At 37.4% G+C, this 24,790-nt stretch overlaps 1 protein-coding gene and 1 pseudogene across 1 annotated transcript in view; one reads left to right on the top strand and one right to left on the bottom strand.

Annotated features, from left to right (window-relative positions):
* Positions 1-24,790, bottom strand: part of ADAM10 (ADAM metallopeptidase domain 10) — a 123,091-nt gene that overhangs the window by 77,710 nt on the left and 20,591 nt on the right. The window contains exon 2 of the mRNA XM_037151069.2: positions 15,227-15,377. Coding sequence (XP_037006964.1) covers positions 15,227-15,377 — 151 coding nt within the window. The remainder of the gene's footprint in view (positions 1-15,226; positions 15,378-24,790) is intronic.
* On the top strand, positions 22,536-23,000 carry LOC119053477 (proteasome maturation protein-like; annotated as a pseudogene).

Genomic DNA, 24,790 nt, shown 5'->3' with positions numbered 1-24,790 from the left:
AAACTAGAAAAGAATAATCAGAAACTAGACATATTTATTCCATTAACTAACCCACTAGACTCCAATGCCCTAATTTTGATCCTACTACCATCAGTTTGATAGTTCATATCTTTATAAAATTTTAATATTTATATAAATTATAATTCCTTTATAATATTCCTATTGAATAACATACTATAAAATAATAAAAATTAGCTGACTAACCACATTCTGCCTTACTGGTTTCTCAACAACCCCTAAATAAAAAACAATCTAAAAACATAACCTGATAACCTGATTCCGTAATTGTTTAAACTTCTGTCTCAAAGGTCAGAAAAAAGTGCAATGAACTCTGCTTTATAAAAACCACTGTATTCTGGGAAACTAGTTTAGTGGTTCCTCAAAAAGTTAAACGCCAAGATTACCATAGGATCCAGAAGTTCTTATTCTAGGTATATACCCAGAAAAACTGAAATCAGGGACACAACAGATAATTATACACCAATATTTATAGCAGGATTATTCACAAAAGCCAAAAAATGGAAACAACCCAAATGTCCATTAACAGATGGATAAAAAACTATAAGTAGTAAACACATACAATAGATTAATCAGCCTTAAAAAGGAACAAAATTGATACATGCTACAACAGATAGATCTTTAAAAAAATTTCATTAAGTCTGACACAAAAGGACAAATATTGTATGATTCCACTTACATGAGGTACTTAGAAAAGGCAAATTCATAAGATGGCAAGCAGAATAGAGGTTACCAAGGGCAGAATGGAGAGTTACTATTTAGTGAGTATATAGTTTCTGTTCGGGGTCATGAAAAAGCTCTAGGAATAGACAGTGGAGACAGTTGCACAACACTGGGAATGTACTTGATGTCACTGAATTATACATTTAAAAATGGTTAAATAGTAAGTTACAGGTTATTTTATCACAATAGAAATAAATTTTTCAATTCAATGTATTCCAAAAGCTAGAATATAAAATAAAATTATGCAGTTAGATATACCATTCTAAGCAGTAAGAGTTCAAAGAGATTTGGTTAAGACAGTGGTATGTGGAGGGAGATGGGTTTGGCTGGGGTTGGAGGGAATGGAGAGGGGTAAATGCAGACAACTGTAATTGAACAACAATAAAGTAATTTTTAAAAAAGACAGTGGTATGTTTTATGATGAGGATGATGAAATTACATAACATTCTTTTTAAAGTTATATAGGTTTATGATTTTTAGCATTTTTACATACATTATTGCATTTTATCCTCATGTAACACTGCAAAAAAGGCATGATGCATATTTTTATCAGAGTATGGCTCAAGGTCACAAGACTAGAATTAGGACTAGAATCCCAGTATTTTGTTGCTGCGTATCATTCTTTCTACCATACCACATGCCTCTCAAGCATGTAATAAAAAAAGTCAAGCTAATATACGCTGAGTGTTCTAATGCAATGTTATCAGTCTCCACTGACAAGTCACCTCTTAAAATCCAAACAAATGCAAATAAGATACATAAATAAAAATTTGACTTTCACTAAATACTGTACTTTGCAACACCATCGTAAGAAATTCGTTTTAATTATTAAAGCTTGAGCCACTTTCAAAACTAAGGCTAAACTCTGTCCCCTTTTACTGTTTCTTTCACCAGGTTTAATTCTCTTCATTATTATAATATAATGCACTGTCATTAAACTTTAGATTTCTGCCCTGGCTGGTGTGTCTCAGGGGACTGAGTGCTGGCCTGGGACTAGTGGGTCGCTGGTTCAATTCCCAGTGAGGGGATGTGCCTGGATTGTGGCTAGGTCCCCAGTGGGGGATATGAGGCAGGAAGCCACACACTGATGTTTCTCTCCCTCTCTTCCCCTCTCTCTAAAAATAAATAAATAAAATCTTTTTAAAAAGTTAGATTTCCTTTGAGGGAATAAGGTGTTCTGTATAAAGAACACTATTTTCACTGGGAATGTTTTTCTACCCATAGATTTAACCACTATATTGATTTTATGGATCAATAGCATTTTCTTTTATCTTGATTACTGTAGTTCTATTAAAGTCTTTTTTGTATTTTCTCAGTGGCAGTGTAGTAAAGTTATAAAGAATGGGGTGAAATTATGAGAGAAAAATCAGTTCACAAATGACAGCAATGTGAAAACACAGACCAGATTCCAATTTTTCAGCCTCAGTAATATGAACATTCAGTGTCCCATGTGGTGAAAATAGCTGCTTTCCTTCCTTAGCCCTTAGAAAAGCACTCTACATCTAAAGCAAATGAATAACGATGGTACCAGAACCACCTCTGGTACAGAACAAGATAAATTATGTTAAGATGTGATTCCGTAAGTTTCTGGAAAGTCATGTACCTTCTACATCTTTGTAAAAGAGGTACCTTTCTATAGATTAGTAGAACAGTAAAATACAGTAAAAAGTTGCCTTTTCCTATATGATTGCTATTTTGGCTAAAGATAGCACGGCTTTGATTCTCAGAAGAAAACAATGCAATAGATTAAGGGTGCATACCTCAAACTGAAGTCATTTTAAGACCAAAAGCCTCAATTAATTAAGTACACCTTGATAACAAGGGGAAGAAACCTGAGAGCAAAAACCTTGTTTCAAAGTATGTCAGGGTAATGCAGCAGTCCCAGACACCAAGACTGCCTTCATGAACAGAGGCCTACCATGTCTAAATGGAACAGGTCTACGGTAGGTCTGAGTTCGTTATTCCCAGGGAGACCGAACTTAATAGGTTATCCCTGATGTCTCTTGATGTTCTTTCCCCTCACCTTCCTCTTAATAAAGATACTTGAGAGAAACTCACATCCAAATTATTTTCTAAGAAAAGTTGCCAATATTAACATCAAGTATCACTGGGTCAAATATCTAATTTACCTCCGCTAGTACACTTTTTGAAACAGAAAAGTCTATTCAAATTATCTTTAAAAAGCCAACATCAAAAGAAGGGGAGGGGTAAGACAGGTTGGTAGAAGGGGAAAGGGCAGAGTTGGTCCATGTGCGCCGCAGTGAGCAGTACTTGAGATATCCTCCACAGAAATTCTAGTTACCAACAGTTTGAAAAACATTAGTTCCAGGCTTAACTAATGGCCCTGAAGTAGATAAATTACTTCCAAGAGGCAAAAATAGATAAACAAAAATCCTGAAGACTCTCCTGGAAAGATAAAATTGAAACTATAACTTAAGCTAAAATGAGTAATTCTATCCTATGTAAGAAGACCAGTACATCACCAATGTGAGTCTTCTCCCTATAAAGTAGAGCCAAGGGGAAGAATCTGCCACAGGGCATGATAACAGAACACATGATTACATGTATAATCCATGATTACAGAATAAGCAGATCTATCCACTGGAGAGAGGAAACACAGGTTTCTGTAAATACTTTCTGACCTTCAGTAATTATGTAACTAAACAATTAGCAAGCGAAACTACTATCTATAAAACACTGAAACAATGAGATTTAAGAGTAGAATGAGACTTCAATTATTCAGATATTTAGTGTAAATTAAACGTATAAAAACATAAAGATCACCTAAATTTTCTAATTTCACAAACCAGGGAAGGCTGGCCTGACCAAGATCACATGAATAAAATCAGAGCTTGAATCTAAACCAAAGTCTTCATTAGCCAACCAATGATCTTTCTACCATACCAAGCTATAGTTCACTCCCTAGAGAGCTCTAGGCTGGCAAAATACAGGACACCTTCCTAGTGAAAGACAAAAAGTGGAAAACTGACTTAAAAAGCATAGTCAATGGTATTATTTCTAAAAGAAGAATGTGCAATAAAAGGGAATCTAAAAGAAAGCAGTCAAAGAAGTTAAGCCAGTCGTATACATACAAAGAAAGTAATCAGAACCATGAATGTGGCTGTATGCGAGTCCTTCATTCCATAAATGTTTAATGAGCACTTCCTGAGTCAAGTAAAGGGATACAGGCACGAACAACACAATTCACAGAACACACTGTAGCTTATACATAATTAGTGAGCAGGAAAGAGGAGAGGAAAGGAGGAAGATGGTCTTACAGTGATGAATGCTATGATGAAAAACAAAGCAGGATAAAAGGACAGAGTGGTGGGGGGAAAGGAGGATGCTATTTTACAAAGGTGGTCAGAAAGATTCTGTGAACAGAAGACATTTGAACAGACTTGAATGCAGTGAAGGAACAAGAACCATGTAGTTGTGGAGAGGGCGTGGGGAAGGGTTTGAGGCGGAGAGGAACTACAAGTGCTAAAGGCATGCATTGTGTGTTAGAGTAAAGTCACTGGGGCTCCAAGGGTATAAAGAAGAGGAAGGAGGGAGAAGATAAGATAGAAGAATAGAATCTGGCACAAAGAAGGGACTCCAAAACTTTTGCTGAATTAATGAAGATGTGCCTGGGCAGCTAGCAGATTATTTTTTATGTGGCAAACTCTAAAACATTTCCATGCTTATCTCCCTTCAAACTACAATATTCCCTATTCCCCTTTGGCGGGGAGTGAGAAATGGAAAGAGAACTTGCCCTTCTGCCATACATTTTCATCATTTCCAATTTCTCCTTTATAAAAATAAAACTTATCATCTCTTCCTTACACTCCTCAATTATTCCACTCCCATCCATATTTTCTTGCCCCTATTACTTTCCCACATCCAAGAAGGCCTGAGGATCCCTCCTTTTCCAAGCTCTACTCCCAGGCTCCACCCTTCCAAGTGTGGCCAATCAAGTCGCTCTGCTCTCCTTCCCTGTGGATAATTGGGTACTACATTCACTTCTCATCCTCAGTCCCCATACAACCTAAAATGAAGTTTCTAACAAAACTGAGGTACTGTTGTCCTGCTATAGGAAAGTGTTTGATAGCTCTTTGATTTGTCCTGAAATAATCTCAACTTCCAGAAGAAAAAGAACACAATGATGGGAACTTACACTCTAGATTTAATACTGATAAACTGTAAGTAGTTATGGTTGATAATGAAGTGACAAGAACTTAAAAGAAAAAACCAATGTCATCCTATCACTTTATAGTTTATTAAAACAAAAAAAAACCCACATAAAATAGCAATGATTTTAGTAAAGTATATTCTTAAATATTCACAGAAATCATGGCTAAATAAAATCACCTATTTGGGGACTTTAAACCCATACAAGTAAAAGTGAATGACCATGTCTCAAAAACATCATTCAGTATTAAGTTGGATAAAGTGACCTCTAAAATCTCAAGGTACATTATGTGAAAGGCTCACTCAGTTTGACCGGTGAGAGTAAACTATTTGTCAAATTGAAAAATAAAAAGATTTTGGAACTAAATTAAAACAGTTTTGAATGCAAACAGCAATTGAAAAATAAAAATTTTAAAAGTAATTTTAACAAATTTTAGAAGTCAGTCCCCCCCCCCCGCCCCGGCCAAAAAAAAAAGATTTTAGGTCCTGGCTGGTATGGCTCAGTGGATTAAGCAACAGAGTGCAAACCAAAGGGTCAGTGGTTCAATTCCCAGTCAGGGCACATACCCAGACTGCAGACCAGGTCCCCAGTTGGGGGTGCTCCAGAGGTAACCATACATCGATGTTTCTCTCCCTCTTTCTCCCTTCCTTCCCCTCTCTAAAAATAAATAAATAAAATCTTGGAAATTAAAAAAAAGAGTTTGGGAGTCACATATATGGCCAGAACAGTTTTACTATGAACCCCCCAAAAAAGTTTGTACTTCATACATTTAGGGAAAAATAACCAAGCTATACTCAAAAGATAACTGGGTCCTTATAATCAATCACCACGGAATTGATAGAGATGTTTCCTCAAAGACATTAGCCCAATATGCTCTCTTAACCAAAATATATTGGCTATTATATTGAATTATTAGGAATTCAAACAAAAAAAGGTTATTTCTTTACCCTTTTCCTGTACATGACTAACATGTGTCCAAATAGGGATTACTCTGTGTAATTACATCCAGCAAGATCAAACAGAACTAGAGAAACTTAAAGAAGGATAAGTAACATGGACTAAGAATATTACTAATGTTCTTCATAACAGGAGCAAGAAGCAGCAACTGGCCACTCCCCCCTCCTTGAAACATTTTTCCCTTGGCTTCTAGTATACCATGCTCCCAGCTTTTCTTTTACTTTTCTTACCTCTCTTAAGTTTTTGCATCCTCTCCTACACCTAAACCCTTAAATATTGGCATTTAGCAGTGCTATCTCCTAGGCCCACCTCATGAACTTCATATATATAACATGTCCAAAACTAATTTACAATTTCCTTTCAAACTTGTAGCCATTTCAGTATTCCCTACCTTAATAAATGGTCCCAGTAGCCCCTCAGTTGCTAGAACCAACTAACAGTCACACTTGATTCCTTCTCGATACCTCACTACATATGTCAGCTAAGTCCAATAAATTCTACCTTCAAAATATTTTTCAAAGCTATTCACTCTCTTTCATCAACTCTAGTGCCACCTTAATCCAGGCTACCACTTCCCATAAGGACCAGTGCAACAGCCTGCTAAATAATGTCATGCATGTGGTTTTCATTCACAGCCAGACTAAACGTTTTAAAGATCACAAAATTACTTATCATTAAAAACCATCCATAGCTAAGTAAAAACCTGTCACTGTGACTTACATAAATTCTCGAAGATCCGGCTCATGCTCACTTGCACAGCCTCATTTGAAATCCTTTTCCCTCACATTTTAAGCATCAGGCAATCCACGAGCATGCCACTTCTCATCTCAGTATCTTTGCACACGCTGTTTTCTCTGTCTAGAACACACTGCCTCCCCTCCTTTGCCTAAGCAACTCCTTCAGTCATCCTTCCAGCATCAGTTTAAATGACATCTCCTAAGTGTGGTCTTTCCTAAACTCCAGAAAAGATGGCACTCCCCTGTGTTCCCACAGCAATCTTCAGAGCATTCCTTTCTTAAAATTTATCAACAGTTCTCATTGCTAATACAATACCTGTCTTTTTTATAAGTCTATAAACTCCACCAAGAGCAAGGACCTGTCTTGTTCAGCTACTGTATTCCTAGTGACTACTAAAGTGACTGTAATACATTAGATGCTTAATAAATATGTAAAACAATAAAACAGTTGAAATAAAATAAAACATGAAATTAGACTTAGTAAGTTATGGCATGTTAAGACTATAGAAACATCCCTTAATAGCTCAAATAAATTTAAACAAAGGGAAATGAACAGTATGTTTGTTCTTGCATCCAGAGATCAAAATTCCATTTAACTGAATTTGTAGTTTAAGTTTTTTGTTTGTTTGTTTGTTTTTTCAATCCTCACCCAAGGACACACTCACTGATTTGAGAGAGAGAACAGAGGAGAGAAAAACATTGATGTGAGATAGAAACATCAATGGACCTCCTCCTCCCCCTAATAATCCTCCCACTCCACCACACACACCCCCATCAGGGATCGAACTACAACCCAGGTACGTGCCCTGACCAGGAATCAAACCCACAGTGCATTTTTTATTTTGGAACATGGGATGATGTTCCAACCAAATGACCCACCCGGCCAGGGCTAGGGTTTCTTAAAAAAAAAAAAAAAAGAGATGACTACTGCTATATAACACAACTCTCATCATATCTACAATTTTTGATCTGCTAGACTTTTAACCCTCTATATAAGTACCAAATATATCTGTCAACCCAAAGATGTACAGAAAAGTTCTAATAAGTTATAGAGAGGTTATGAGGACTTCCGGTCAAAACAGTGGCATAGTTAACACAGCTCACCTCCTCTCACAACATAAAAATTACAACTAAACTATAGAACCATCATTCAGAATCATCAGAAATTAAGCTGAAAGAAATTCCTACAAAAACAGAACTAGAGATCAAACTACATTGTGATTGGTAGGAGGGACAGAGACAAGGAACAGGCTGGTCCCACACCCACATATGACAGATAAAAATTGGCAGGGATATTTGAGGAGGGAAGGGTCCAAGTCCCACAACAGCCCCCACCCTCAACCCAGGGTTCCAGTGCCAGAAAGATAAGTTTCAAAAACTTCTACCTATAAAAACAAGTGGGGATTGAGGCTTTGGAAGACAGATACTGCTGAAATGTCTGAAGTTCCTCTTAAATGGCCCATGCACAGACTTACTCTGACCTACCACCCACTGTGAACTCTGGCACGGGGGCAGCAGATTGAAAGGCACCTGGGGCATATGGGAGGAACTGAATTCTCCAGCATTAGGGTGAGAGTTGGGGAATGGCTTCCTCCTAGAAAGCGTTAGGGTGAGAGTTGGGGAATGGCTTCCTCCTACTAGCAGAGGCCATTGTTCCTTTTTCAAGCCCTACAGCACAGAGCCACCCACAGAGCTGGCAGGCAGGCTCCCTATCAGAGAATCCACCAACCTGGCACACACTGTATGCTCCATCTTGGTGATTCTCTGAGACCCTGCCCCACCCAACTTTTAAGCCAACCCAAGCTGTCTCCAGTGGCATGTGGTCCATACAAATGGTCCAAGCTTCAGATTTTCCTAAATTCTCTCAAGCAAGCAGCATCTGATTCAGCAAGCCCCATTCCTCTCACTAAGTTGCCTGAGGTCCAGCACTACCAGCAGCCAGCCTTGTTTCTCAGTTCAGCTTCTTCTGAGTACTTCCAAGCCCAGCATAAGTAGCAGCCATCTACAGACTGTTTTGTAGCCTATGCTGTATGACCCATGACAAAACACAAGCATGGATGACCTTGGAAGTGCCAATAACAATAAAGGCTCATTACAATAGGAGGTTGTTCACAGCCTATACAGTGGGTGTACCTCGAGTACCCAGACTGGGTAATAGGGGAGGCTGTGCCCTGGGCCCTACAGGACACCTACTACATTATGCAACTCTACCAAGCTTGGGAGATTTAGCAGCTCTACCTACTACATAAAAACAAACACAGGGAGGCTGTCAAAATGAGGAAACAAACAAACAGCTCCCAAATGAAAGAATAGAACTCCAAAGAAAGAACGAAACAAAATGGAGACAAGCAAGCTACCAGATGCAGAGTTAAAAATACTGATTGTAAGGATGCTCAGTGAACTCAGGAGAAGAGCAGATGAACTCAGAGAGAGCTTCAACATGATAAAAAAGGACATGGAAACCATGAATCAAAAAACAGTAATGAAGGATACACTAACTGAAATAAAAAAACAATTTACAGAAAACCAACAGTAGAATGGATGACATCAAGAATCAAATCAGTGATTTGCAATACAAGGAAGCAAAAAAACAAAACAAACAAAAAAACAACCATAACAGCAAGAAAAAAAAGAATCCAAAAAAATAAAGACAGTGTAAGGAGCCTCTGGGACAACTTTAAGCATTCCAAACATTTGTATTAGAGGGGTGCCAGAAGGAGAAGAGAGCAAGAAAATGGAAATCTACTTCAAAAAATAATGGAAGAAAACTTCCTTAACTTGGTGAAGGTAATGGACATGCAAGGTCAGGAAGTTCAGAGACTCCCTATCAAGATGAACTCAAAGAGGCCCACCACAAGACACATTATAATTAAGAAGCAAAAAGATAAAAACAAAGAGAGAATCTTAAAAGCCGCAAGAAAAAAAGCAGTCAGTTGCCTTGGGGAGCTCCCATAACACTGTCAGGTAATTTCTCAAAAAAATACTTTGCAGGTTTGAAGGGAGTGGCAAGAAATATTCAAAGTGATGAAAAGCAAGGACTTACAACCAATATTACTCTACCCAGCAAAACTATCATTAAGAGTGGAAACAGATAAAGAGCCTTCAGACAAGAAAAAACTAAAGGAGTACATCACCACCAAACCAGCATTACATGAAATGTTAAAGAGTCTTCTTTAAGAAGATCAACAATATGAGCAACAAATATATATCTATCAACGATTGAATCTAAAAAAAAAAAATAAACAAGCAGAACAGAAACAGAATCATAAACACAGAGAACATTTTTGATCATTGCCATCTGGGAGGTGGTGGGGGTGAGGGGCTAAAAACGTGAAGGGATAAGTAGTACAAATTAATAGTTACAGGATAGTCATGAGGATGTAAAGTACACATAGGAAATGGAGTAGCCAAAGAACATATATGCATGACCCATGGACATGGACAACAGAATGGGGATTGTCTGAGAGAGTGAGGGGGGCTGGGTGGAGGAGGAAAATGGGGGAAAAAATGGGACAAATGTAATAGCATAACCAATAAAATACCGTTTTTAAAAAAGAGGTTATGATACGATCAAGTGAGAAATCAATATTTAGAAGTTATTTCAAAAAGGAATTATACATGTGATTACCAAAAAAATTTTATTATTTTTTCATCCTCACCCTAGTATACGTTTACTGATTTTAGAGAGAGAGGAAAAAAGAAAAAGAGAGACAAACATCATTGTGAAAGAGACACATCTGTCAGCTGCCTCCCATACGTGCCCCACCCAGGGATCAAAGCCACAACCTAGGTGTGTGCCCTGACTGCAATTGAACCCACAATCTAGTTGTGTACAGACAACACTCCAAACAACTGAGTCACCTGGTCAGGGCACCAAAGAATTTTTAAATATGCTTATTAGTTTAAAAATGCCACACTACTATACAAGAAGATTTCACTGATGCTTACTAGAACAATCCAAACAAGAATATTAAAAAACTGATCATCTAAACATATCCATTCTACACAGTTATATAAAGAATTTTCAGATATGATGAAACAGGATAAACATGTAAATAACCATCAGTCATATAAAATCCTTGCTACACTTTTAAGAAATAGCACTATAATTTACATGGAGCTTAATCACTTGGAGAACTGAAAAAACACGGAAGACTATGAATCCTAATTAAAAAGTGCTTATCTTACAAAAGACCCAACTGCTTATGCAACATTTTAGTATGAAATATAACTTACACTTGAGTACAATGATGGCTGAGCTTTTCTACTAGACATACACTTTATTTCTGACATTTACTGTCTACGTTACCAACCCTAGAAACTCTGACATTACATGTTCTATCAGACACAGCCTGTTGAAGAGCAACTTTTAGAGAAAACAATGTACCTAAAGAATTAAAAACAGTCAGAAAAACTCTTCCATTTCCTTTTCAAAAGAAAGAGGAAGTTTGGTTTAAGTTTTTCTTAAAACTCATTCAATCTCTTCCACATAAAGCCACTAGGTTAATGCTTAAAAACATGTAAAATAAAAATATTTCATGTTAAAATCATATTTAAGAAGTTAAACTCAGAGCAGTCATCAGCTCTTAATTTAGCTTAATACAAAATTAACATGAACACAATTCAGCTCTTGTTTTTTCTTATGATTCAGTATGTAATTTAAACAGCTACTGTCCTTCCAATTTTTTAAAAAGATATTTCTAGGCTTTTAATTTCTATGTGAAGAAGAACAAAAAAATCACATCCTAGAAAATCAAAGCTGAGATAAAAAGCAGTGTGAAATATACTTAAACTAATAATATATGTTAATATGTACTATACCAGACATAAATTAGGTACCAAATAAATGGTATTTTCCTTTAGGAAATTTTGCTGAAACTTGCTCAAATTTTGAAGGAAATAATTTAAGTACCAAGTCAGTATTTTTCAAAATTTTGTTTTCCCACATCCCTAACAATAGCATTTTATACCATTCAAATCTATTGCCCTGCTCTTTATAAGTTGGTATCCATCTGTGCTCCCTGGACTTAACCTCTGGTTTGTCATCAGAGTTAACAGCGCTCTAGGTTTCTGCTACCCCATTCATTATAGACAAGTATAAAGCCCAAGATACTTCCAGAATAACCCAACTCCAGACAAGATCCATCAAAGGAAATATGTATGCCTTTTACAAATTACCTGGGCCACATGCTTGACAGTAAATGCTAGGGAAAAAACAAACCTTTCCTTGGCTGAGAAATAAGAATCAGTTTTCTCAATTTCAGAAACTGCTTCACCTGGGTAAGTTCTGCTAAGTGGGATGCCTGAATGATATGCCGAATGAGGGCACTGCTTCTTCCTCTAGGCTCACTTAGCAATAAGTATGTCAATTACAGTATTTATCAATTTTATTATAACTTTGTTAACATACATATACCCACTTTTCCCAGTAAACATGAGTTGTATATTTTAATTGAGACGACAAAATAAAATACCTGAATTTGGATCTATTCTAGAAAATGTACAGTTAACTAAATTTCTGATCAAAGTACCTAAGATGACTACTTATTACAGAGCTTGAGATTCTCTGGTTTCCAGGTCCTCTGCCTCAGCCAAAAACAAGTTCTCTCATGTTTGAATATCTATAGCATTTTATCTATAAAGCACCATATCTCATTTTCCTCCTACACAATGACATATGCATTATTGCCCACTGTCCTGATTAAATTTATGTTTGATTTATTTTTCTACCAACAGCTTAAACTAGCAATCAGTATTTTTTGGATGACTAAACAACATCATGAGAATACTCGCACGTGCCCTCTCTCGCTCTCACATGCACACACACAGATCTAATAAAAATCTAATGATGTAACAGGAATGTGGTACCAAACCAAAGGCATCTAGAATCTCAACTTTTCCTTTCAGCAGTCACACCGTGTTTCGAATAAAGTATCAAATTTATTTTGAGGTGGTCACTAAACCCTTCAGGAGATTTAATGCTAGTGTATTACTTCATGGTATGCATAAAGAATAGATAATTTTAAAATACCAGAAGTTGCCCTGATGATTGGCTCATTTAGCTGGAGCATCATCCAGCAAAGCAAAAGGTCACTGATTCAGTTCCTGGTCAGGGAACATGCTTGAGATAGGCTCCTGGTTGAGGCACCTGCAACGGGCAACTAATTGATGTTTCTCTCTCACATCAATATATCTCTCCCTCTTTATCTCTCCCTTGCTCTCTCTAAGAATAAATAAATAAAATCTTTTGTAAACTATCAGAAGTTAAGGGCCATAAAAATTTATATAAGCCCTGGCTGGTGCAGCTCAGTGGACTGAGTGCAAGCCTGCAAACCAAAGGATCGCCAGTTCGGTTTCCAATCATGGCACATGTGTGAGTTGCAGGCCGGGTCCTCAGTTGGGGGGCACATGAGAGGTAACTACACATTGATGTTTCTCTCCCTCTATTTCTCCCTCCCTCCCCCTCTCTCTAAAAATAAATAAATAAAATATTCTAAAAAATTAACATGAAATGCTGCCACTAAAATTTTTATCAAGAAAACAAATAGACTCTGAATGGAATCTGTTTCTCACCTTCAAATCAACGTAGCAGATTTTATAGCACATAATTTTTTCTACAATGATCATTATTTTGATTCGCAGGCCCGCACTCAATCCACTGAGCTACACCAGCCAAGGCTATTATTTTGTAATATGGAAAATAAGTTAAGTAACTCATGTATTTCCATGTACAAAATACTTTGTTTCATGTTACTTATTATCTGATTTTTCATTCATTAAAATATTTAAGCATTTGTACTATAACTGCAAATAATTGACACATTAAATAATTGCCAGACTATCCACATGGGAGAAATTAAAAATATTAGTTATAAAAAAATAAAAAGAAATACATGCATGAAAAGGAAGAGAAAACTAATATAATGCCAGTTGTAAGTAATTTAAAGGTACAGGCAAAGCTTCAACAAAAGTAGAACTTGAACTGTACATCAAAGGATGATGATAATTGACCCTGGCTGGTGTGGCTCAGTGGATTGAGTGCAGGCCTGTGAACCAAAAGGTCACAGGCTGGATTCCCAGTCAAAGCACAAGCCTGGGTTGTAGGCCACCCTCTTCAGTTTGGGGTGTATGAGAGGCAACCAATCAATGTAATCTCCTGCACACTTATGTTTCTCTCCTTCTCTTTCTTTCCTCCTTTCAGCTCTCCTCTCCTTTTTTCAGCTCTCTCTAAGAAGTAAATAAATGAAAATTTTAAAAAATGATGATGATAATTTGCCCTGGCTGGGTAGCTCAGTTGGTTAGAGCATTGTCCCAATACACCAAGGTTGTGGGTTTGAGCTCCTCCTGTCAGAGCACATACAAGAAGCAACCAATGAATGCATAAATCAATGGAATAACAAATCAATGTCTGTCTGTCTCTCTCTCTCTCTCTCCCCACCCTGCCTCTTCTACCCAAACAATTTTTTAAAAAGATGATGAAAATTATTTTAAGATAAATGACAGGGAACAAACTGTACATGGTTTAATCAGCAGAGGATCATTCTAAGTAAAACAGAAAATGTTGGGAAGTGGAGTAATTTTAGAACAATAGACCAGAATTAATTTACAAAGAATCCTGAAAGCCAAGTTAAGAAATCTGGCTAACAATTGTGAATTGAAAACTTTCAGACAAATAAGCTAGCATGAAAATGGAAGCATATAAAGAAGAGTTATCTTATAGCAGTACACAGGATAGACTTAATGGTAAATGGAGTGAAAACTGGGAAACCTATTAGGAAGTTAATAATAAATGAATTTGTAACAATAAAAAAAGTAAAAAAGGAATAGATTTGCCACTTACAACACCCAAGTAAGAGAGTCTGACAAAGAATACTCAGAGATTTTGAATCTAAGTACCCCTAACAGACAGAAAGAAAAAATATCTGGCTTTGAGTTGGACAGATATGGGCCAAATGTGTGCTGTGTAATTTTAAAGACATTAACTTATGTGAGCTTTAGTCTCCTCCACTATAAAGCTATTTACTTTGTTTGGATATTGAGAAAACTAAATAAGAAAATGCATATAAAGTATCTATGTACCTGGAACACAACAAGCACTAAATAAATGTGATTTTTTCCTCTCCCCCTTGCCTCCCTCTTCTGTACCCCTTACCAATTCTGAGAACTGAGTGGTACAGTAGGCAATCTATCTACAAGTTGTCATTTCAGAGCTGATAAAATTGACTTCATGAGATATTAAATGACTTGTTAAACAGCACAGAACCAGCTATCTTCACTATTCGTACCAGAAGACAGATATATTGACCATAAAACACATAAAAAGTAGTAGAAAACTATAAACATAAAATCTCCTTTGAAGTCATATCCTCTAATAACACAATAGAGAATCTAATTCATAAATTTTAAAATATTTCAATGACTGTTTCCTTAAGAACATGAAAAGGACAATCCATTTTAAAAGAAAACATTTTTTCAAGTTTATACCAAATTCCAGTGTAGGCTGAGTTCCCAAACAGAGACCTTTCAATTAGAGACGGTAAATTAAGAGCAAAAATTTCTTCTTTTCAATTAGATTGAATACGGGGGAACTTCAAACTCAATCGGCAATAAATTTACTCACCTTCCATGGGCATGAAAATCTAGGCGTAAAAACTGGTCCTCGTGTGAAACTGCTCTTTTGGCACGCTGGTGTTTTTGGTGTAATGAATCCGCATCATAAGATAATCCTTCATAATGTCTAATGTATTTAGTTAAAGGATTTCCATACTGACCTATGAAAAATAAATACTTTGAATTAGTATCATCTTGAAGGCTCATTCTAGTTCTAATGATTCCTTGATCACTCAAATATCTACAAGTATGTATAAAACTATTCTCACTAATCCTATTACTCTTATAGCATTTTTCCTATAGCATATATTTTCTAAAATATAGCATATATTTTCTAAAAACTTATTGTAACAGAAGTTTCTATCAGACGCAAAAGTTTAGAGGCTAGCCATAGATTTGTCTTAGATGTACATACTTTTTTTGGAATTTATTGTAAAGAAAATTTTAACCATAATCAAGTTTGGATGTTCAGCACAGGTTTGTCTTATTGCCTTTTACTAGGTTGAGAACATTCTCTTCATACTTTGCTGATAAAAACTATCAGGAACAAAAGCTGATTTTTGTCACCTGCTTGACTCAGCATGAATAAAGAGGATTATACTTGTTTTTCATTTTAGCCTATTAATGTGACAAATGGACTGATTTTCTAATATTAAACCAATCTTCCGTTACCACCAATCAACCCCACTTGGTCATGGTGTATTATCTTTTACAATATTACTGAATTCTATTTGCTATAGTAGGTTTAGAATTTTTATCTATATTCATGAGACATTGGTGTGTAGTTTTCTTGTACTTACTGACTTTGTCAGGTTTTAATATTACAGTAAAAAATGAAGTGGGAAATATTACCTCCTCTTCAGTTTTCTGGACAAATTCATATAGAATTGGTATTATTTCCTCCTTAAATGCTTTGCAGAATTTACCAATGAAGCCATCCTGGCCTGGAGTTTTTTTTGTGTGAAAAGGTTTAACCTATAATTCCCATTTCAACACAGCTATACTGTACATATGTAATACATAACATTAACTAGGACTTCGATTTCAATATAGAGGAATTCAGATTATCTTGTTCTTGAGTGAGCTTTGGAAGGCAGCTATGCTCACCACTCTACCACCCACACTGCATTTAAGTGAGCTTTGGTAAGAACCTATCCATTGCATCCAAGCTGTGGAGATGATAAAGTCGTTTATAATTTTTCCTTAAAATGCTTTTACATCTTCTGAATCTCTTATTTCTGATACTGGTAATCTGTATCTTCTCTCTTTTGCTCCTAAGTAGGAGAGTAGAGATTTATGGATTTTACTGATCTTCTCAAAGGACCAACTTATTTTTCCTCCAATATTTGTTTTCTATTTTATTTTCACTTTGATTTTTGTTATTTTTCTTCTACTTACTTTGAATTTAAATTGCTCATCTATTTTTTTTGTTTGTTTCATATGGTGAGGCCACTGATTTAAGACCTTTGTTTTTAATATAGGTTTTTAGTGCTATACTTGTCCCCTTAATACCGTTTTAGCAGCATCCCATAGATTCTGTTGTGATGCTATTTCATTCTGTTCAGCATACTTACTTTTGTTTTCTCAACATACTTTCTAATTTCCCTTTGAGGAAGGGAGGTGGACCATAGATTTGTTCTATGGTCCATGTGCTATTTAGAAATGTGTTATTTAGTTTCCAAATACAAAGAATTAAATTATCATTTGATAAATTAAATTATTAAATTTAATTTAAAGTAGTCAGAGAACATACTTTATATGACATCAATTATTTTAAATACATTTGACACCATTTTAGGATGCAGAATACGGTCTATCCTTGCAAATGTTTCATATGCACTTGAAATGAATGTACTCTGCTGTTAATGGATGAGTGTTCTAAAAATGTCAATCTCTGCTTATTTAGTAGTGTTCTAGAAATGTCAACGAGATCAGGTTGGTTGACAGTACTGTTCAAGTCTTCTCTACCCTTACTGATTTTCTATCAACCTATTATATTATTGAGAGGTACTGAAATCTTTACCTATGACTGTGACTATTTCTCCTTGCAGTCCTTTGCTTCACTATTTTTTGTAGTTATTACATGCATAAATGTTAATAAGTATGCATTTAGATTAACTTCCTTATAATCAAGTGATCTTTATTCTCTGAGATATTTTATGTTCTAAAATCTACTTTGACATTAATATAGTCATTTCATCTTTTGTTTTTACTCACTTGGTATGTATCTTTTTCCATCCTTTTACCTTTAATCTAATTGTGCCTTTATATTTAAAGTGAGTTTGTTGTAGACAGCAAATGGTTGGATATTGCTTTTTTATCCAACCCAATAACCTCTGTCTTTTAACTGGAGTGCTTACACATTTACATTTAAAGTGATCGCAAATGTGGTTAGGTTTAAGTCCATCACCTTGCTATATATTTCTATTTGTCACACCTGTTCTTTGTTTCCTTTCCTTCTTTTCAACTTTTTTTTCTTATGATTCCAATTTATCTCTTCACTGGCTTACTAGTAAAACTTTGGTTATTTTAGTGGTTGCTTTAAGGCTTAAAATATATACCTTAGTTTATCCCAGCCTACTTTCAAATAATATTAAAACATTTCAAGTATAACAATTTGACATTAGTACACTTCAATTTTTCTCCACCTGGTTTTAGGCTGTTTCCATCACGTTTCATTTACATATATCTTATAAACCCTACAATACATTGTTATTCTTTTGGACTGAATAATTATCTTGATATAAGTATATATATAAATATATATGAAAAAAATCTCTTATCATTTCCACATCTTTTCATTCCTTTGTGTAGATCCGTATTTCCATCTGGCATCATTTTCCTTGTACCTGGATGACCTCCTCTAACATTTCTTCTACTGGCAAAAAACTTTCAGCTTCTATGTGTGGAAGAGTATTATATCTTGATTTTTGAAAGATAGTTTCACTGGGGTGACAGGTTTGTGGGATTTTTTTTCTTTAAATACCTTTAAAATGTTGTACAACTAAAATTGTATATTGTAATCCTTCTGGAAAGAATTCTGTCATCATTATTTTAATTAGCAAATCCATCATTTCTGACTGGATCGTTTTTACACTGTTGAGGTCCTCACGAAGTTCCTTGAGTACCCTGATAACCAGTGTTTTGAAAGACAGATTGCTTATCTCCATTTCATTTAGCTTCTTCTGGAGTTTTGATCTGTTCCTTTGTGCCATGTTTCTTTGCCTCCTCATTTTGGCAGCCTCCATGTGTTTGTTTCTACGTATGAGGTAGAGCTGCTATGACTACCTGCCTTGGTATCTCGGCCTAATGTAGTAGGTGTCCTTAGGGTCTAGTGGCACAGCTTCCCCTACCACCGAAGCTATGAATCCAAGGTGCACCCTTCATGAGTGCTAAATACATCCTCATCTTGTAGTTGAGTCTTCACTGCTATTGGCAGGTCAATAGGAGGTGTTTACTCAGGCCCATCAGCTGCAAGAACTGGCTGTGACCACTGGTCACCAACCTCTGACCTCCATGGAGTATAGGCTTTGTTGGGGCAAGGTGGTGGTGTTCCAACATGGTCTGTAGCTGTCCAATGCATGTGCAGGCTCTATGGTTTCCCAAGTGGTACAGGCCAAGGTCAGCCCCCTGTGTTTTGCCTGGGGCCACCCTGTTTGAGATATCAAGCAATCTGAGATGGCTGATACTTGTGCCGAATTTGGAGATTCCCAGACAAAGACGAGCTGTGAATCTAGGCTAACCGCTGCTAGTGCCCATAGGGCTACTTAGCAGGAAATAAAAGGGGCGGGGGAAGGTTGGTGAAGGCTCACTGAGGCTGGCTGTTGCTTGTTTTAGAGGACTTAGGAAGTTGTGAAGTGTGAGCCAACACCATCCTATTCATACAGAATATCAGCTTGGTTGGGCTTGTAAGTTGGGTGGGACCCAGTCACTGGGGATCTCCAGGGTGGGACAAACAGTTCTAGCCAGGTTGATGGAGCCTCAGATACGGCACCAACCTTCTGGCTATGTGACCATGTGAAGTTTCAGAAAAGGGACACTGGCTACTTCCCGCCTTTCTGTCTGGGAGAAAACTGTCCCCCAGCTTTCACTTTGAAGCCAGAAACTTCAGTTTCTCCCTGTATGCCACTGGTGCCTTTCAACCAGCTACCCTGCTGCTGAAGCTCAGAGGGAATGAGTTTGAGTAAGTCGGCATGTGGGCTCTTTAAGAGGAACTGCTTGAAATTCCAGATGTTTCTTTGACCAACACAGTCCCCACTGATTTTTGCAGGTGGAAGTTATGAGGACTTATCTCCCTGGCACTGGAGCCCTGGGCTCCACAAACCTGGAGTTGTGGCTAGGACTCCTCACTCCAGAGATATTCCTCTGGAATTTTTATCCACCACAACTTGATGTGGTAACAGCCATTTCCACATCTCTGCCCACCCTACCAATATGGATGGATATGGTTTCTTTAATTCCGTAGTTGCTAGACTTCCATTCAACTCAATTTCTGATGGCAAGGGACTGGCGATAAATACTCAAAGTCATGAAAACCAGGAACCTATAGCCAAGACTGCTCTACCCAGCAAAGATTATCCTATTAGAATCAAAGGGCAGATAAAGATCTTCCCTGACAAGAAAAAAATAAAGGAGTTCACCATCACCAAACCAGTATTATGTGAAATGTTCAAGGGACTTATCTGAATTGATGTTTCAGGATTCTTAAGGTATATTCCCAGTAGTGGAATCACTGGTTCAAAAACCAGTTCCACTTTTAATTTTTTGAGGAAATTCCACTCTATTTTCCACAGTAGCTGTACCAGTCTGTATGCCCACCAACAGTGCACTAGGGTTCCCTTTTCTCCACATCCTCACCAGCATGTGTTGTTTGTTGTTTTATTAATGATAGCCATTTTGGCAGGTGTGAGGTGACATCTCATTGTGGGTTTGGTTTTTTTTTTAAAGATTTTATTTACTTATTTTTAGAGAGGGGAAAGGAGGAAGAGAGGTTGAGAAACATCGATGTGTGGTTGCCTTTCACTCGCCCCCTACTGGGGACCTGGCCTGGCCCACAACCCAGGCATGTGCCCTGAATGGGAACTGCAGGTGATCCTTTGGTTCACAGGTCGGCACTCAATCCACTGAGCCACACCAGCCAGTGCCTCCTTGTGGTTTTAAGTTGCATCTCTCTGATGGCTAGTGATGTTGCATATTTTCTGTTATATGCATGGACCATCTCTCTGTCTTCTTAATCGCCTAACCTTTTCCACCCCGCTCACCAAACTCCTCTCCTCTGGAAACCATCAGTCTGTTTCTGTATCGATTTTCTTTGTTAATCTATTTGGACTTTTGACTCCACATGTAAGTGAAATTATATTAATACTTGTCTTTCTGTCTGACTTATTTTACTTAACATAATACCATCTAGGTCCAACTACGCAGTCAAAAATGGTTATGGTGAGTAGTATTCCATTGCACACAGGCAGTCACTTTTTTGTTGAGTCGTCTATTGGTGGTCACTTGGGTTGTTTCTACATCTTGGCCACTGTAAAGAATTCTGCATAAACACAGAGGTGCATACACTCTTTTCAATTAGGGTTTTGGGTTCCTTTATATACCCAGTGCACACGAAGGCCACCGCCATCCTTCTGGAGCCTGTGCTGGGCCAGGGCCACAGGGAGCTGGCAGGATGGAGCTAGTGCATCTCCCCAGGCTATTGCCATGAGAGGGGATGGGAAACAGGAATGGTGGCACCAGTGGAGCATGCAGGAAAAATAGCCCTTGCCCTAAAGCCACATAACTCAGTCTCTCCCTATGTGTGTCTGACACCCCTTGAATTTGCCCAGACTTCATCCAGAATTTTTCAAGATTGTAACACAGGTGCCAGCGGTCTACAGCCAGCAGATTCCCCTGCAGTGTACAAGCTGGGCAAAATGAAGCCTCAGAGTAAGGAGGATGGAGCCAGTGCATCTCCCCAGGTTGATGCCATATGGAGGGGAGTGCTAGACCCAGGAAAGACGGCATCTGTGGGAGGTATGGGAAAAAGACTTGGCCCCGAGGACACTGGCAGCTGTCCCTCCAGCCTCCCTCTGAAGCCACACAACCCAATCGCACCCTGTATGGCTTCAGTCCCCTCTGAGTCACCATCCTTCTGCTGGAGCCTAGGGTGAGTGCCTGCAAGAGATTTTGTGGGCTGACCCTTTAAGAGGATGCCTGGATTTCTAGCAGTCTCATCCTGGCAGAAAGAATCCCTGACAATTTTCACAGCCAGATGTTACATGGACTTCTCTTCCCAGCACTGGTGCTCGACTGGGAAACCAGTGTGGGGCTGAGACCCCATGCTCCCTTGGAGGGTGTATGTACAATTGAGGTAACCCTCCAAATTCTTGACCCCTAAATGTAGGTACAGGGCCAACCCTTTCTGCATCTCCGTCCTTCCTACCAGTCTTGATGTGGCTTCTTCTCTATATCCTTACTTATAAGACTTCTGTTCAGCTAGTCTTCAGATGGCTATCCAGGTCATTGTTCTATAACTTAGTTATAATTTTGATTCCCCTCTTGGGAGGGGGTGAGTGTAACTTCCACCTACTCCAAACCCATATAGGATCTCCTATTCTCTCCATAAATTTTAAAAGGTACAAATAATAGAGTATATTTTCTGACTATAGTGCCATTAAATCCGTTTGACATATTTGAAAACATCCCCAAACATCAGGAACGTAAAGAACTTCTAAGCTGCCCATAGAAGAAATCAAAAGGAAGTCAAAAAGTATTTTGAAATGAACTGTAAAGAACATGAGGAAACTTTATGGATTGATGTACATGTTCTATCTTATGATTAAAATAGCAGTTATATGACTGTATACCTTTCTCAAAATTAATTAATTTTATTTTATGAAAATTATACTTCAAAAAATAAATTACTAAAAAGGAAAACATTGAGTCAATGTGGTAGGTATATAGGTATTTGATCTTTCTTTTACTTTTCCCTAATTTATATAATTTTTCAGAATAAAAGATCAGAATCAAAAACAAAAACAATTCAAAACATTCCAACTTGTCTTCTTTCAGTAAAATAAATGAAATCAACAATCTACTTGGCTCCAAGAATTAAGCATCCTATAATGGCTTATTATTCACAAATAACTATATTTTTGTTAATAGGAATATATATTAGTTAGCCAACATCATAACCACTAGGGAAACACCCTAGGACATATAATACCAAGAGATGGGAGAAATAAAAGAATAAATAATAACCAGTGATCACAGGTTTAAGCAAAAAAGACATTTGGAGAAACCAAACATCAAGAAAAAACATCAGTGGAGGCTGGCTGATGGTAAGAATGCTAAGAGATTGTTCACGAAGCAAGCTGAAAATGAATACCAGGGGACCTAGATCTCAACCAAAGGACAGTTTTCCAGTTATGGAACTTTCAGCAAGTGGACTTTTTGAAAGTCATGATCCTCTTTAAGAAGGTTTCACTCATGTGAAAAATGAACTCTTGCCCAGTCATCTTCTTGAATCGGAAAAAAATTTCCAGCTCAACCAAGATAAAATGAATTTTTCCACACTGAGAAACACCAAGGGTCTATGTGCTCCATTAAAATTGCAAATGGAATTCAAGGCAGTGCAACAGGTTCAGTGTCTTTCATTTCTTCCAAGCTCAAACCTTCCACTGAATATTTTGAGGGGTAATGACGAGACTATTGGATTTGAAGATATTCTTAATGACCCATCACAAAGCGAACTAATGGGAGAACCACACCTGATGGTGGGATATAAACTTGATTTGCTGTAATGCAGTGTGCTGATCATAGAAATGGAGGAGCTACATCCTGTTTATATCGTCTTTTTACTACAATTATATGTTTACAATATTAAAAGTACTGACACATGAGGGAAAAAAAAGAAAAAATATCAACTGAGAAAGGAGCAACTACACCACTTCAAGAACTTCTTAGCAATACTAAAGATCCAACTCCACATTTAAACTGAAAAGCTAAAAAGTATCTGGAAACCTACTACTCACCATGCATTTACAAAACAAATTCATTCATTAAGTATTACCACTGAGAGTGGAAATGTGTGTGTGGATGTTTCAATCCTTACCCAATTAAATCCTCTACATACAGCATTTTGTGTTTTCCTGACACACAACCTTGCCATCCGTACTGTTTCAGAGATGAGTTACACAGACATATCCTGGGAAATTATTAACAATGCAGAATCTTGGGCTCCCCCTGATCTATTGATCACCCAAAGTGACTCAGGCACTACCTGGTTACCAGAATAATATATATATGCACATGCAAGTTTGAGAAGCTCTACAACTTTTCTGCATTCTGAAATTCCCTGACTTCTACCAGAAGCTATTTCCTTCTTTTTCTATATGCCTGCTTTACTCCAAGATTTTTTTTTAAAAGAGTTTTAAAATTTATTTTAGAGAAAGGGAGAAAGAAGAAGAAAAAGAGGGAGAGAAACATCATTCAGTTGCCTCTTACAAGCCCCCAACTGGGGACCTGGCCAGCAACCCAGGCATGTGCCCTGACTGAGTTGAACAAGCAACCTTCCAGTCCACAGGCCAGGGATACCCTTAAGATTTTAATAGCATAATGGGGCTGGGCACCACAGGTGCTACTATTTAAGCAAAAAATACCTTAACTAATATTACAGGTAATGTACTAATTAGAAAAACTTTCCAAATAATCTATAAGAGATAGGCCCATAGGCCAATTTCAGCTGGCCAACTGTTTTTGCAACACAGCTATATGATCCTTCTTTACATATTTTCCATCACCGTTTTCATACTATAATAAGAGTGAATAGGCAGAGCACTGCAAAACAGGTATCAAATCTGTAGTAAGCCCCTTAAGCATTTAATTTCATTACTGTTGACTGATTATAACTCATCTTTTTCAACTCTGCGACAGCTCTAACCTAAGATCCATGTGCTGCACTGTAGGGGATTCATGAGCCCCATGATTTGCGTGTGGATTTCTAAGAATATTCTTCTTTCGGTGGGGAGGGAAGGCGCTAGCACTCCATGGATTCTGCTTTTCATATTTAAATAATTTTTCATTTATTTATAATTATTTTTTCCATTTTTTAAAATTTATTTGCATTTACCACCCTAAGTCTCCATCAATCACCATTTATCCCCCCCATACCATCCTCCACAACCCCCACCCAACCCTACCCCCAAAAGCTGTCAGCCTGCTCTCTCAGTGTCTGTTTTTATTTTTCATGTTAGGTCTTTCTGTTCATTAGATTCCACATATGAGTGAAATTGTATGGTACTTGTCTTTCTCTGACTGGCTTATTTCACTCCACATAATGCTCTCTAGTCCACCCATTCTGTCATGACGGGTAAGAGTTCCTTCTTTTTTACAGCCAAGTAGTATTCCACTGTGTGAATGTACAACTTTTTTCTTCATTCATCTACTGATGGACCGTGGGGCTGCTTCCAAATCTTGGCTACTGTAAAATAATGCTGCAATGAACACAGGGGTGCACATATCCTCTGGAATTAGTGTTTTGGATTCCTTCAGATAAAGTCCCAGAAGTGGAACTGCTGGGTCATCAGGCTGT

The sequence above is a fragment of the Artibeus jamaicensis genome, unplaced genomic scaffold (assembly GCF_021234435.1).
Source record: "Artibeus jamaicensis isolate MK-2021 breed Jamaican fruit bat unplaced genomic scaffold, CSHL_Jam_final contig_548, whole genome shotgun sequence".
Lineage (NCBI taxonomy): Eukaryota > Metazoa > Chordata > Mammalia > Chiroptera > Phyllostomidae > Artibeus > Artibeus jamaicensis.
The sequence above is the reverse complement of the archived record's forward strand: the minus strand, read 5'-3'. Positions and strand labels throughout refer to the sequence as shown.